The 16,407-nt window shown below is 35.0% G+C and overlaps 1 protein-coding gene across 9 annotated transcripts in view; it reads left to right on the top strand.

Annotated features, from left to right (window-relative positions):
• Positions 1-15,474, top strand: part of CREB1 (cAMP responsive element binding protein 1) — a 78,842-nt gene extending 63,368 nt beyond the window's left edge. For 4 of the 9 annotated variants that reach the window (XM_058300277.2, XM_058300279.1, XM_058300276.2 and 1 more), the window contains one exon: positions 9,369-15,474. In XM_058300277.2, the coding sequence (XP_058156260.1) occupies positions 9,369-9,513 (145 nt within the window). In that variant the 3' untranslated portion in view covers positions 9,514-15,474. The remainder of the gene's footprint in view (positions 1-9,368) is intronic. The other 5 variants (XR_009186492.1, XR_009186491.2, XR_009186494.2 and 2 more) reach the window with 2 other exon arrangements.
• The last annotated feature ends 933 nt before the right edge of the window (positions 15,475-16,407 follow it).

The following is a 16,407-nucleotide window of genomic DNA, read 5'->3' as shown; positions in this document are numbered from 1 at the left end:
GTTCCCTAATCACTACTGGTGTTGAACATTTTTTTATGTGTTATTTTGCCATTTGTATTTCTTCTTTAGACAAATGTCTCTTCAAGTTTCTGTCCATTTTTTAATTGGGTCATTTGTCTTTTTATTATTGAATTGTAGCATTTCTTTATATATCAGGTATATTAAACACTTATGAGATAAGTAATTTCTAAATATTTTCTCCCATTGAGTTGGCTGCTGTTTACTCTTTAGACAGAGTCCTGTGAGGTGCAAAATGCTTAATTTTGAGGAAGTCCCATTCATCTGTTTTTTCTTTTTTTGCTCATGCTTTCGGGTGTAAGGTTGAAAAAACCACCACCTACCACAATGTTTCCCTACATTTTCTTCTTGTAGTTTTGTGGTCCTGGCTTTTTTCCATATTTAGGTCTCTGATTCATTTTGTATTGATTCTTGTATAGGGAATGAGATAGGAGTCCTCTTTCATTCTTTTGGTTAGGATATCCAGTTCCCCCAGCACCAGTTGTTGAAGAGACTGTTTTGTCCTATTAACATGGCTTCAGTGAGTGTGTCAAAAACCAGTTGGCCAAAGAGGTAAGGATTTATTTCTGGACTCTCAAGTCTATTCCACTGATCAATGTGTCTGTTTTTATGCCAATACCATGCTGTTTTGACCACTGTAGCTTTGTAATATGTTTCATTGTCAGGCATGAAATGAAATTCTTCTGTCTTCATTTTTATAATGCTTTTGACTATTTGGATGCACTTCCAAATAAATTTGTTAATTGCCTTTTCTGTTTCTGTAAAGTAGGCTGTTGGAATTTTTATTGGTATTGCATTTAATCTGTAAATCAGTTTGGGTAAGATTGACATCTTCACAATATTTAGTGTTCCAGTCCATGAACTTTCCATTTGTTTAGGTCTTCATTGATTTCTTTTTTTTTTTTTTTTCTTTTTTTTTTTGAAGATTTTATTTTATTTTATTCCCCCCCTCCCATGGTTGTCTGTTCTCTGTGTCTATTTGTTGCGTCTTGTTTCTTTGTCCGCTTCTGTTGTCATCAGCGGCACGGGAAGTGTGGGCAGCGCCATTCCTGGGCAGGCTGCACTTTTCTTTCACGCTGGGCGGCTCTCCTTACGGGTGCACTCCTTGCGCGTGGGGCTCCCCTACGCGGGGGACACCCCTGAGTGGCGCGGCACTCCTTGCACGCATCAGCACTGTGCATGGGCCAGCTCCACACGGGTCAAGGAGGCCTGCGGTTTGAACCGCGGACTTCCCATGTGGTAGACGGACGCCCTAACCACTGGGCCAAGTCCGTTTCCCTTCATTGATTTCTTATAGCATTGTTTTGTAGTTTTCTGCATATAGGTCCTCTACTTCTTTGGTTAAATCAATTCCTAGGTATTTAGTCTTTTTGTTGCTATTGTAAATGGAATTTTTCCCCCTAATTTCCTCCTCAAATTGTTCAATACTAGTTACAGAAACATTGTTGGTTTTTTATGTGTTGATCTTGTATCCTGCCACTTTGCTGAACGCATTTATTAGCTCAAGTAACTTTGAGGTAAACATTTCATAATTTTCTAAATATAGGATCATATCATCTGCAAATAGTGAGAGTTTTACTTCCTCTTTTCCTATTTGGTTACCTTTTATTTACTTATTTTTCCTTGTCTAATTGTTCTAGCTAGAACTTCCAGCACAGTGTTGAATAACAGTGGTGACAGTGAGCATCTTTGTTTAGTTCCCGATCTTAGAGGGAAAGTTTTCAGCTTTCCCTGTTGAATTAAATGTTGGCTGTGAGTTTTTCATATCTTCTTTTTACCACATTGAGGAATTTTCCTTCTATTCCTATCTTTCGAAGTTTTTTTAATCAAGAAAGGATGCTGGATTTTGTCGAATGCATTTTTTTGCATCAATCAAGATGATCCCGTGTTTTTTTCCCTTCAGTTCATTAATGTGGTGTATTACTTTAATCAATTTTCTTATATTGAGCCACTCTTACATACCAGGAATAATCCTACTTGGTCGTGATGTATCAGTCTTTTGAGATGCTGTTGGATTTGATTTGCAAGTATTTTGTTTAGAATTTTTGCATCTATATTCATTAAAGAAATTGGTCTGTATTTTCTTTTCTTGTAGTGTCTTTATCTGGCTTTAGTATTAGAGTGATGTGGGCTTCATAAAATGTGTTGGGTAATTTTTCCCTCCTATTCAGTTTTTGAAAGAGTTTTAAAAGGAATGATGGGAAACTGATGTGGCTCAAGTGACTTAACTCCTGCCTACCACATGGGAGGTCCATGGTTCAGTTTCCAGTGCCTCCTTAAAAAAAAAACCAGCAAGCTGGCATGATGGGCAAGTGCAGCAAGCTGATGCAACAAGATAATACAACAGGAGACCCAAAAACATAATGAGACACAACGAAGCAGGGAGCAGAGGTTCCTGGTGCCTCCTAAAGAAGACAGTGAGCTGATGCAACAGGCAGATGCAGTGAGCTGACACAAGGTGATGTAACAAGAGACCCAGGGAAGAAAAACATAATGAGAGACCCAACAAAAAAGGGAGCAGAGGTGGCTCAAGTGATTAGGCTCCTCCCTACCACATCAGAGGTCCTGGGTTGGCTTCCAGTGCCTCCTAAAGAAACAAGGGAGGTGGATGTGGCTCAGGTGATTGAGCTCCCATCTACCATATGGGAGGCCCTGGTTTCTATTCCTGGGACCTCCTGGTAAAGGCAAGCTGGCCTGTGCCGCCACAGAGAGCTGAGGCAGACAGTGAGCACAAATGACAAGGGGGAGGGGATAAGTAAACAAAATAAAATAAATGAATCTTTAAAGAAACAAGATGAGCAGACAAAGCAAGGACAAGCAAGGGGGTGGGGAGAAATAAAATAATCTTTTTTTTAAAAAAAAGGATTAGGGTTAATTCGTCTCAAAATGCTTGATAGAATTCACCTGTGAAGTCATCTGGTCCTGGACTTTACTTTCTTGGGAGATATTTGATTACTGATTCAATCTCTTTAAATGTGATTGGATTAAGTTCTTGTGTTTCTTATAACATCAGTGTAGGTTGTTTGTATATTTCTAAGAATTTGTCCGTTTCAGGTAGTTTGTCTAGTTGTTGGTACACAATTTCTCAAAATATCCTCTTATGATCCTTTTTTGTTTCTATGGGATCAGTCATAACCTCCTTTTTTTATTTGCATCTTTTACTTTACTAGTCGAGCAAGGGGTTTGTCAGTTTTCTTAAATCTTCTCAAATAACCAGCTTTTGGTTTTGTTGATTTTCTCTATTTTTTGTTGTTTTTCTTCTCAATTTCATTTCTTTCTGCTCTGATCTTTATTATTTCTTTCCTTCTGCTTGCTTGGGAATGGTTTTTTTTTTCTGGTTTCTTCAGTTCAGTTTTTCAATTTTAGCTCTTCTTTTTAAATAAAGGCATTATAGGGCTATAAATTTCCCTTTCAGTATTGCCTTCGCTGTATCATATAGTTTTGATGATAAGGCTTGTTCTCGTTCTCTTTCATCTCAGTATATTCAGTAATTTCACTTAACCATTTCTTCTTTGACCCGCTGATTATTTGGGGGTGTGTTGTTCAGCTTCTACACGTTTGTGAATTTTTCCCCTTTCCCATCTATTATTGATTTCCAGTTTCATTCCATTATGTTCTGTATACTTTTAGACTTTATTGAGACCTGCATTGTGACCTAACATGGTTTATCCTGAAGAAGGATCCATGAGCACTTGAGAAGAATATATAACCCGCTCAGTTTGGGTACAAATGCTTTGTATTTTTCTGTTAGGTCTGTCTCTTTTATCTTATTGTTCAAATTCTGTTTCCTTATTGATCTTCTGTCTCATTCTGTCTAATAATGTGAGTGATGTGTTAAAGTCTCTAACTGTTATTGTAGAGATGGCTATTACTCCCTTCAGTTTTGTAAGAGTTTGCCTCATGTATTTTGGGGCACACTGGTGGGAAGCATAACTAGCTATTTATGACTGTTATTTCTTCCTGATGGATTGTCCCTTTTATTAGTATATAATGGCCTTTTTTATCTCATAACTTTTTTTGTATTTTAAAATCTATTTTGTCCAATATTAGTATAGCTACACCTGCTCTTTTTTGGTTTCTGTTTTCATGGAGTATCTTTTTTCAGCCAGTTTGTATCTCTGGGTCTAAGGTCAGTCTCTTGTAGGCAGCATATGGATGGCTCATGTTTTTTTTATCCATTGTGTCAACCTGTATCTTTTAATTGGAGAGTTTAGTCCATTCACATTCAGTGATATTACTGTTAAATGCATTATTTGCTTCAACCATTTTATTCTTTGGTTTTCATATGTCATATCTTATTTCCATCTGTCTCTTTATTCTTTGTTATCCTTTGTGCTAATCTTTCTTCTATACTTTCCTTAATGTTTCCTGCAAAGGTGGATTCTTTTTTATGAACTCTTAATTTCTGTTTGTTGGTGAATATTTTAAACTCACCTTCATATTTGAAGGACAGTTTTGCTGGATACAGAATTCTTGGCTGGCAATTTTTCTCTTTCAGTATCCCAATTATATCATACCACTTTCTTGCCTCCATGGTTTCTGATGAGAAATCTGCACTAAGTCTTACTGGGTGTCCCTTGTTTGTGATAATTTGCTTCTCCCTGGCTGTGCTCAGAATTTTCTCTTTATCTTTGATGTTTGACATTCCAAGTAGTATGTGTCTTGGAGTAGGTCTATTCACATTTATTCTGATTGGCGTACGCTGTGCTTCTTGGACATGTAAACTCATTTCTTTTGTGAGAGTTGGGAAATTTTCAGCTCATATTCTCTCAGGTACTCTTTCTGCCCCCTTTCCCTTCTCTTCTCCTTCTGGAACTCCCATGACATGTACGTTGTTACATTTTGTGTTATTCAACTCCTTGTGCCCGCTTAATTTTTTCATTCTTTTCTCTTTTCTCTCTTCAATTCCACCTATTTCTGTCTCTATATCACTTATTCTTTCATTTCATATCTGCTGTTGAATATCTCTAATGTGTTTTTGATCTCACCTTTTGTGTCATTCATTCCTATGAGCTCTATTACTTTTCTCTTCAGGTTTTCAGATTCTTTGTACTCAGTGTCTTCTTGATGTGCCCTATCTCTTTAGCCATATTGTCTTTCAGCTCATTAATTTGATTTTGGAAATGTGTGCATCTTGTTGATTCATTGTCTCAAATCCTGTATCTCTTCTGGGGCTTTGATATAGTCTTTTTCTTGGGCCATTTCTTTCATTTTCTTAGTATGTCTTGTAATTTTTTGCTGATGTGTAGGCATCTGATTAGGATGCATTTACTCAGATGCTCAATTTCTCTTTCTTTCATAGGGATTTAGTGGCAGGATGCTGTGTTTTATTGCTGTTCTTTGATTCTTGGTTCAGTGTGTTCTGGGTCTTTAAAATTGTCCCACTTAGTTGCACTAAGTTGGGCCCTGGACCCAGTAATGGGATGCAGACCTGCTTCCTAGGGCCTCAAGAAGGGAGGCTGTAAAGGCCAGGAAAACCCTCTTATTTACTTTTAATTTCCTCACATGCACTTCCTAGGCCCATCAGCAGATGGTGCTCTTTGGTTGCCATCTCAGTTTCCATGCTTAGTCAGAATGTGTTTGCTGCAAACTGTGACAGGATCAGATGTGAGGAAGGATTCTGCCTGGAGGCTATTAATTGACAGTTTCTCAGAGGCAGTTCTCCAACCTTTGCCTGCAGCACCCTCCTTTTTCCTAAGTAGAAAATGATTACACTCCCCTCTAATAATAATTCCTCTCGCCTCTGTCAGTAGAGAGGGGTATTGAGCCAAGGCATTTGTATTCCAAGGCAAACAATGATGCAGCCCCCCTTGCCTGCAAGGCAGGCCAAATTTGTGGGTCATAAGTTGAGTCAGCCTTATGCTTTGTCCCTCTCTCCCCCCTTTCCTAGGGAGGTGAGTCCCTTGGGGGGCCCTTTGTCTATAGCTATAGGCCCCAACACTGAGAATTCAAGTCTGTAGGATGGGGGGAAATGCTGGCAGTTGCTGCTCTAGTTTTTAACTCAGGGTTTTGCTGTCCTGATTCTTTCCCTTTGCCGCCTTGTCTTCTGGGTGATGTCCAGCTTCCTGGTTTCCTAAACCCTAGAAAAAAATTTTCCAGGCTGTTTCTCCCTGTCCTCTAGCTATTTTTCTGGGAGAGAAGAGAGTCCCATTTCTTTCTAGTTTACCATCTTCCTGGAAGTCTGTTACTGATTTTGAGGTTCATTCCATTATAATCTGAGAAGATGCTTAGTGTAATTTCAGTCTTTTTGATTTTTTGAGACCTGTTTTGTGACCCAGCCTATGGGCTATTCTGGAGAAAGATCCATGAGCACTTGAGAAGAATGTATATCCTGTTTTGGAGTACACTGTTAGGTTTATGTCTGTTAGATCTAGTTCAGTTATATTATTGAAGCTCTCTGTCCATATGTCTTATTTCTTGCCTATCACTATCTTAGTGATTCCCTGTCCATATGTTCTATCTAATGACAGGAGGGGTATGTTAAAGCGTTTATTATTGTAGAGATGTATATTTCTCCCTTCACTTTTGCCAGTTTTTGCCTCATATATTTTGGGTACCCAGGTTAGGGCATATTTATTTTTATTTCTTGTGAATTATCCCTTTTAATAATATACAAATACCCATCATTTGATTTTAATGGGATACGTTTTCCTAACCTGCCAATAAGCCATATAAATCCTACATGCTTTCTATTCTGTTAGAACTGAATATAGAACAACCAAATTGACCTCCAGATCATTCCCATTATCATCCTTTAGAACACCATTTCCCTCTTGAGCTCAGAGCATCTCTTGGTGTGTTTTCTTCACCATTAGGCTTTTTTTAAAAAATTGTAGTTACGTGTATATAATGCAGATTTTCTTATTTTAACCATTTTTAAGTGTGCAATTAAGTAGCATTAATAACATTCACAGTGTTGTGCCACCATCACTAATACCACCATCCATTACCAAAGCTCTTTCTTTACCCCAGATAGAAACCCGTATCCATTAAGCAGTAACTGCCGTCACCTTCCTACCCCCACCCCAGATAACCTTTAATCTATTTTCTGTCTCCATGAATTGTCTCATCTAGAGAGTTCATATAAAGGGAATCATAAGAGTATTTGTGCCTTTGTGTCTGGCTTATTTCACTCAACATAATGCTTTCAAGGTCCATTCATGTTGCAGAGTTTCATTCCTTTTTACACCTGAATAGTATTCCAGTATACCACATTTATCCATTCATTTGTTCGTGGACACTTCGGTAGTGTCCACCTTATGGCTCTTGTGAATGCTGTGAATACTGCTGTACAAGTATCTGTTTGAATTCCTGTTTTCACTTCTTTGGGATATATACCTAGAAGTGGAATTACCAGATCATATGGCAATTTTATGTTTAACTGAATTGCCAAACTGTTTTACACAACAGCTGCATAAACTCCTATGCACTGCACAAGTTTTCCATTTTCTTACAAATACTTACCCTCCTTTTTTATATATGTAATGCATCCTACCAGGTGAGAAGTGCCATCTTATTGTGGTTTTGATATGTGTTTTCCTGATGACTAAAGATTTTGATGACTGAAGCTTTTGAGTATCTTTTCAAGTGCTTATTGGCCATTCTTACATCTTTTTTGGAGAAATGTCTATTCAGGTACTTTGCCCATTTTTTAAATTGGGCTGTTTGTCTTTTTGTTGTTGAATTGTAGCAGTTCTTTATATATTCTAGATATTAAACACTTTCCAGATGCACGATTTAGAATTAAATTATCTTAATAATGTGTTTTGATGCAAAGAGTTCTTAATTTTTATTATGCCCAGTATGTCTGTTGGTTTTTTTGGTGTCATATTTAAGAACCCATTGCCGAACTCAATTGAGGTCATGAAGATGTTTCCCTGTTTTCTTCTAAGGATTTTATGATTTTAGTTCTTAAATTTCAGTCTTTAATCTATTTTTTAGTTAATTTTTATGTATGACTGTGGCAGGAATCCCAACCTCATTCTTTGCATATGGACAGCCAGTTTTCCCATCACCATTTGTGAAGAGACTGTTCTTTCTCCATTAAATGCATTTGGTACACTTGTCAAATCAATTGGCCATAAATATGTGAGTTTATTTCTGGACTCTGAATTCTATTCCATTGGTCTATATGTCTATCCTTACATCAGTACTGTTTTTATTACTGTAGCTTTGTGTAATAAATTTCGAAATCAGGAAGTGAGACCCCCAGCTCTCTTCTTTTTCAAGATAATTTGGCTCTTGGTCCCTTTTGAATCCTTATGAATTTGTGGTCAGTTTTTCCATTTCTGTAGAAAAGGCTGCTAGGTTTTTAATTCCAAAAATCTTGTTAGCAATCCAAGCACGTGCTACATTTTTCTGAATTGACAGCCTATATAGAGATAAAGACATTAATGGGCTTATAATATTCTACCATTTGAGTTACCTAGAAATAATAAAAGCTAACACATATATAGCATTTACAAAATGCCAGGTACTATCTCATGTGATTTTCATATATTAACATTTAGTGTTCATAAATCTTTTGAGGTAGATATAGCACCATATTGTAGTCAGGATAGTAAGATAAAGTAATTTCCCATGGTCATATAATTTGTAAGGGGTAAAACCATTTAACCCCCGGAATCTGCCTCTGAAGATGCTATTCTTAACTGCTACATTATACTGCCTCTGCTATAAATGAGTTATTGTAAATCATTGCTTTTATTTCATTTTTTAAAAGGCTTAGAACCGTGTTTTCAATTCATATTCATTCAGTAAGAAGTTCCTATAACATGCCAGGCCCCTGTGCTAGAAGCTTAGGAATATAAAAATAAAATGTTGGGAGCAGGTGTTAACTCAGATTGAGTGCCTGCTTCCCATATATGAGGTCTTAAGTTCAATCCCAGTGCTTCAAAAAATGTATATATATGTGTGCGTTCCTTGCCCACCCAGAGCTAAAGAAGTTTACTAGTTTAGATTTAGCTTGCTAAAAAATTTATTTTTTTAAGTCTTGTGAGAGATTTTCTAGTTAAAAAATGTTTTCACAATGAAATTTAATATTGGATTTTTTTTAGTTAATATGGATAGAATTCAAGTTTTATAAATGATATAGAAAATTTTAATTAACAGTGAGAAATCAGATTTTAAGTGATTATTCAACTTATTGTGGTTTTTATAAAAGGTTTTTTTTGTTTGTTTTTTTTTTATCGGCAGTAGGCAGTTTCCAAGTGATTCTGCGTATCCTTTTAAACGATACATAAAAATGTTTGGAGCAAAAGGATTTCTCTAAAAAATGTACTCTGTTCAACCCAGATTAAGTGATACAGAAATATTGTATGATAATTTTTACTCTTCTTTTTTACTTACAGGGAAGCAGCACGAGAATGTCGTAGAAAGAAGAAGGAATATGTGAAATGTTTAGAAAACAGAGTGGCAGTGCTTGAAAACCAAAACAAGACACTGATTGAGGAGCTAAAAGCACTTAAGGACCTTTACTGCAACAAATCAGATTAATTTGGAATTTAAATTTTCACCACTTAAGGTGGAAAAAGGATTGGGTTGGCCACAACCAGAAAGACAAAATAAACATTTTATTTTCTAAAGATTTCTTTTTTTCTATGCGCAAAACTGCCTGAAAGCAACTACAGAATTTTGTTCATTTGTGCTTTTGCATTAAACTGTGAATGTTCCAACACCTGCCTCCACTTCTCCCCTTAAGAAGTTTTCAGCACCAGGAATCATGAAGAGACTTCTGCTTTTCAACCCCCACCTTCCTCAAGAAGTAATAATTCGTTTACTTGTTAATTAATAGGGGGGAATGGGGAAAAGGAAATCTTTAAAATGATTTCAATGTTTGTGCTGAGCTCCTTGATTGCCTTAGGGACAGAATTACCCCAGCTTCTTGAGCTGAAGTAATGTATGGGCCGCATGCATAAAGTAAGTAAGGTGCAATGAAGAAGTGTTGATTGCCAAATTGACATGTTTTCACATTTTCATTGTGAATTATGTAAAATTGTTAAAAGACATACCCTCTAAAAAAAGAGTTTTAGTGTGGTGGTGATGAAATTAGAAATGAATTTGGAGTGTTTTCTATGTACATCCTCTTCCTCAAAACTGAAAACTTTGTCGTTGGTTCCTCAAAACATTTTGTATAAACTACAGCTCTTCCACAGGTCAGTTGTTGCTTCTTAATTCGGTTTTCTTATGTGTTCAACATTTTGAATACATTAAAAGAAGTAATCAACTGAATGAAAAAGCCTGGTATTTGGATTTTTAATTAAAGTAAATAAAAATAAAAGCTTTGTTTTAGTTAGGACTAAATACTTAACAAAAAGATGCTCATTAGTAAACCAACCCCTTGATTTATATATAACAAAGTTTTTAAATAAATGTTTTTGTCCTTGTCTTCAAAAATATTTATATTGTCACTCATTTACTTAAAAAGATACTCGAATTTTACTGCTCCCTTTGCACTTACATTGTACCACCATCAGGAAAGCCTTCAAGATGTTGAATAAAACAAAATGATGTATTTGTTTATGAAATATGTCATAGGAAAATACTGACTTTTAAATCTTTCCCACATTAACATACTTTAAGAGTATCTCATGAATTTTTTTAATGAAAGAAGTTATAAGGATATTGTTCTAAAAAGTACAGTGTTAAATATACACAAGGAAAGTGATTTTCTTCAGACATATTTGAATGATTGCTGTAGCACAGTATTTGGATTGTCATTCATGTAAAACTTTTTGTTGTTACTACTGGTTTCCCCTAAAAAGGCTAGTTATGCTTACACTTTCCAATATGCTACATAAGCTTTGTCATTTTATAAAGGAGACACCTATTTTATCTTCTAGAACAGTCTATGTGTATATCATACAGTGTTTCCAATAGTTCATTTATTGTTGCTTATTTTATTCACTAAGCCTAATCTAAATATTACCCTTTAAATGAAAAATAAGACTAAGGTGAATTTAAAAACTTAGGTTATAATTTTTTCTCTTTTAAAAGAGTCAAGAAACTTGAAAAATTAATGTTTTTTAATTGAGTAATGGGTTATTTAGGGAAGTTAAATTGCTTAACATATTAAAATATGTAAATATGAATGTTGATTATTTGGTCCATTTTGAAAAGATTTTAAATTAATATTTGTAAATGATATATTTTTGTTTGTAACAAACCATTGTCTTTTTTCAAGGGTGAACAAAGTTTATGAAGGAGCATCATTCTAAGAATTAAGTGATGTAGTCTTTATATTTGGACAATTCACCAGATTCGCAAGAAGGCTTTCAAACGACTGTAAAGTTTGATGTTTATCCTGCTGAGCCTAACGGAAAGTTATAGCATACAAATTGTTTGTATACCAGGATAAATCTGTTATTTTACAAAACTGGTTTACCAGAACCCAAAGTGAAATCACAAATCTGTTTGTAAATGTAAATTTCCTGCTGTTAAGTAAGTTTTATTCTTTCCTCTAAAGCTGTATGTTTTTTGAAAGTTGAGGCTTTCCAGTTAAATTGGGAAGTAAGTTGGTGGTCCTCTTAGTCCCTAATAAATCAAGGCAATCACATTCATGATGAGCTGGTTGGATTCGTAAGTTCTAATGACCTGGTCCTTTATTCTTTGAGGATGATTACACTGGTTTGAAGTCAGTTACTTCGTGGTGAGGTGAGAAATATATTCTATTGCTAAATCTGTTTTAGCCCCTTGGGTAAACTTGAAGATAGACCCTTGGGTGAACTTGAAGATTTCAGTTTATACAGGTAAATCAAGCATCTTTTGTGCAGACTTGCTTTTGTTTAAAAGAAAAATGGGAAAAGGGTGTTTTTTTAAGCATGCAACTTTGAGAATCTTTATTAAGAAAATGATATAATTTTTTAAAAAAATATTGTAGCCAAGAACATATGTGGCCACATTACCAATAATAAATGTTTTTCTGTTCATACTGGCCAAAAGGGAATGAAAATGTCATCATAGGAATCTGTACATATGCTACTGATTTGCTCTAGAAAACACAGGTTTGGTATCGCTTACTTTTCAAATATAGGGCCATGTGGCACTTTTATCTATAGGACAGATTAATTCTAATAAAAATGAAGTGGGGAGGGGTTTATTTTTGATATATTACTCCTATGAGTTTTCAAGCTTTGATAGTGCTTAACTGAAAAGTTATTTAGAAAGGGCTAGATCCAATGTGCTGACATTATTAAAAAGTTCAAATCAGAGACAATTTTAAGTTCATTCATTTTCATTTTCAAGTACCTTACTGGCAACCATAACATTGTCATAGGTGCTCTGTTCATTTAGGTATTCTTGGGGAAAAAATAACATTTGTATAATATATGTGTACATATATATATACACACAGTATATAATCTGAAGCTCTGAGAGCTCTTAAGTCAGGAATGCTGAGTATTATAGTATATTGAGGTCAGATGAAATTTTACATTTTTGTGTGTTCTGTTGCATCCCTTTTGGTAGTCTTTTGGACTGCATTATTCATGATTGATTTTTATCTTCTGATTTTCATCAAAGTTTTTTTCCTTTCTTTTCTCCATGTCTGTTGGCTTGATACTTTTAAATGTTACTAGTCACTTGAAAACTTCCCCCTGAAAGTATTCAGTTTTTATTCTTTTTCTCTGGCAGCTATAACAGTGGTAAGAACATTTTGAATCTAACTTTTTTGAAAGGAACCACTGATTTTTCAAAAATCACCAGGGCAGGGGGCGGGGAGGCAGATTTTGTCAGAAACTGTTTTGATGGTGGGTCAGCAGCAATGCTAGTGTCTGAAAGCACAATACCAGTCAGGCAGGCTGTCCGATCAGAAATCATCTGGCTGAAGTTTATCTGTCTCTCAGGCCTAATCCCTACTATCATTTTGACCATTTGGGGTGATACGTGGAATCATACAAAGGCTTATTAGGAAGAAATAAGTTTGCTTAAACAGGGATGCTTTATTTACTTGCAGTGATTTCAACTAGATTTCTTCTTTACACGTGTAGTTAAGTTCTTAATTTTATAATCCGCTACAGCCAGCTCTTAGCATGTATTAGTCTCTTTATTTTGAAGACCATTTTAAATAAGGCTAATATCTTAAAGTTAAGATTTTTAATTAAAGTGAGTTTTAGAGTTAGTGGTTATACATCTTTTCAATTATTTTCAAGAGGCTTTATTTTGTTGCCTTTGTAGCCTTGAAAACTTGGTATATTGTTTACCAAGTTGTATATTTATTTGGATTATATTTACAGTACATTCTTTGTAAATGTTTGGTGTAACTTGGCACTTTTAAAAATGACCCGGTTTGGGTATTAGCAACTTTAGAAATTCCCTCATCATTTATTTGTCCACAGACTTTGTATCTTTCTCTCTTCAAATCATGTGACTCTTAAATGGAAGCTTTTCATTAATTAAAATATTTTAGCACCTAAAGGCTAACCTTGAAAATAATTGTAAAAGAAAAATATCAGGAAATGAGATTTGGCTAACACAATTAAAAGTTGGGCTCAAACCATATCTTGTTTTTCATCATGGAAAAAGGTGGGGTGGGAGGAAAAGTAGTTCAAATGAGTAATATTTATTTCTAATTTTAAATGAGGCTTTAGTCCTCACCCCAACATTAATACATATCTCTAGGGTACCAAAATACCCGTGAATTTGTTCGAAACAGTAGATGATTTCTAAAAGCAATTAATTATCATCATGGAGACCACATATAATGATTTGACTAGAGTTTTCATTTTCAATTGACTTTGTTAACATCAAAGAAATGCTGCCTAAATTTGACTGGTTTCCCATAAGGAGGAGGAAAGTGAGTATGCTAAGTAAGCCTGTAGGTGAGGAGTTGTGGGTTAAATTTGTTAACTTAAGCACAACTAGAACTTTTTGTTGGGTGGCTTAGATACATCTTAAATACTTTTAATATTGATAATGTTGACTTAAAAATTGACTACACAGTCACTGTATGTACTAGGAACTAGTTTCCTTGACTTTCTAAATTAGTGGATAGGAGAGGCACTAATCCTTGAGGGGTTTGAACATATCATGAAGCTGAGCCAGTATGGAAGAATTTCAAATAAATCAAAACAGGGTGCTGAAGTTCCATCTGTCTCATTCGCTTATGATAAGTTCTTATTGATTAGTGAATGTAGCTTAAGCCTTTGTATGTGTCCTCAGGGGGCAAACTTTAAGAGGGACCAGATAACATTTGAATGGAGGGATTATATTTCAGGTGTTTTAGCTTGAAATTTATTTTTTAATAAAAAAGGAAAATTAAAAAAATAGAACAAGCCTGTGAAGCAAGTTGATATTATAAACAGGCAGAGTTGTTTAGCACAGAAAGAAAATAGTAACCTGTCTGCATTCTGGTACTGTGGGTGCAGGTCCTGGCTGGGGTACAACATATATTTTGAACTACTCTCAAGCAAGGAAAAGGAAAATGAACCATCCTTAGGAAATGTCTGTGAAAAAAGCCAGATGGTAGAAATTTCATATTTTACCTACTTTATATAGGCATTATTTAGTACTTGCCTAGAGAAAGAAGTATGGCATTTCCAAACTTCTGTCCAGCTGAAGAGCATCTCAGACATGGGACAGTACATCTGAGATAGTTTAAAATTTGGTAGGGGAGAAGGAAAATCCCTGCAGATAATGATCTGATGTTAGTTGGCCAAGAGAAATTCCTATCTTTGTGTTTGAGAGGTTTTATTTTCTTAAGTTTTTAAAATTGAACTGGTAAATGCTCCATGGCATATTTTTATCCACATGCCACTCCAATTTGTGTAATAAAGTTATTTAAAGTGGGAAATAACTTGTCAACATTTTTCTGTGAGTATAGATTAGGGGTGGAAAAAGCAGAGTGCTAGTTAGCAGTTTTCCATGTAAAGTTGTCCTTACTTTACTTGATTTGTTCACATGTCAGTTGTCATCCCCACAAAAGGAATTATTTTTAACCTAGATGTATCACTTGAAACTTTTTAGAAATAAAATAATCAGGGAAGTTTCTAGAGAAAGGTGTTTTGGTTTTTGGGTTTTTCCTGGAGGATTGGGGTAATGAGTATGTCCTCCCAAAACTATCAGCACAAAACAGGGTATTGCTTTTAACTCTGATGTTTCTATTGGAGTTGAATACTAAATAAATAACTATAATGAGGGAAGTACATTTCTAATAAAATTCCCTACATTCTAGAAACATCCCTGTTTTAATTTTTTTACCTAAATCTTTTTGTGCTTTATCTGTAAAGAGAAAATAAATGTACTGAGTTATAATGCATTTTATTAACACTATGTACATATTAGCTGCTTTGTGTTCAAAATGATAGCAATTGCTTTGTATATTAAAGTGATCTTTGTGAATTTGTGAAATATTGTCATAAAGTGCTTTTTCTTACTGTAATCTTTGTGGTATCAACTGTCATAATGCCCTTTTTACACAAACAATTATGTGCAGTCACATAAATATGCTTTTAAAAACTCTGTAAGTCTCTTTTTTGGGGCTGGGATCTCTTTATATTTTGGTTTACCATAGTAGTGAAAAGCTGTGTTTTCTTGGACTTAGGTTTATTACTTTTGTTAGACGAGCAAGTTATATTAGAATATATCACAAGCTGGTCTTGCCAAGTAACAAAAAAAACCTAATTCAAGCAGCAAGAAAATATATCTCTTTTAAGTAATTAAGTAATCTTCTTGTACATTCTAAATTTTAGCACAGGATTTTTTCCTCCCATAAGACTGAACAGTGCCTATTTGAAGACCTAGAGATATTTACTACCTTATTGACACAACAGATAGGAAACATGACCAGGTTTCTCTGGCGTCCTAAAATGCATGCTTGCGTTGGAAGAGTAATAGGAAAAGCTAACTCAGTTCCCTTTGCAGTTCTGTGATCCTATCAGAATTTTAAGGGAATGGGGGGAGGAGGTGAGATTGTTAACTATAATTCAATATTTGAAAATAAGCAGGTGCATTTATTCTTATTTTGTGATAACTGCCAAGATGTGTTTAACCTGGCTACACCTGTATTGAAAGAACTAGAGTTTCATTCTTAATATTTTGTAACTTAGGGATTTTGTTTTTGAGGTATTAACTACACTGGAAAAAATAAAACATTACAAAAGGGCAAACGGTAAAAGGCAGTTTATTGTGTATCTTTCTGGTGATAATCTGTATATACATGTACATAAAATGTATATTCTCCCCTTCCCTTTATCTATACACAAATGGCTTATGAAAGTTTTTGCTTTTTTTACTGAATGTGCCTTGGAGAAGGTTCTGTTTCAGTATATGTACATCTGCCTCAGTCAACACTTGTGTTGTATTCCATTTTATGGATGTCATACTTTAACAAGTACTCTCTTGCAGACCCTTAGGTTTGAAACTTGACTCACAGAGATATACACAAGTTTGTGT

Source organism: Dasypus novemcinctus, chromosome 7, assembly GCF_030445035.2.
Source record: "Dasypus novemcinctus isolate mDasNov1 chromosome 7, mDasNov1.1.hap2, whole genome shotgun sequence".
NCBI classification, from domain to species: Eukaryota; Metazoa; Chordata; class Mammalia; order Cingulata; family Dasypodidae; genus Dasypus; species Dasypus novemcinctus.
Note: the sequence above shows the minus strand (reverse complement) of the source record. Positions and strands in the feature narration are given on the sequence as shown.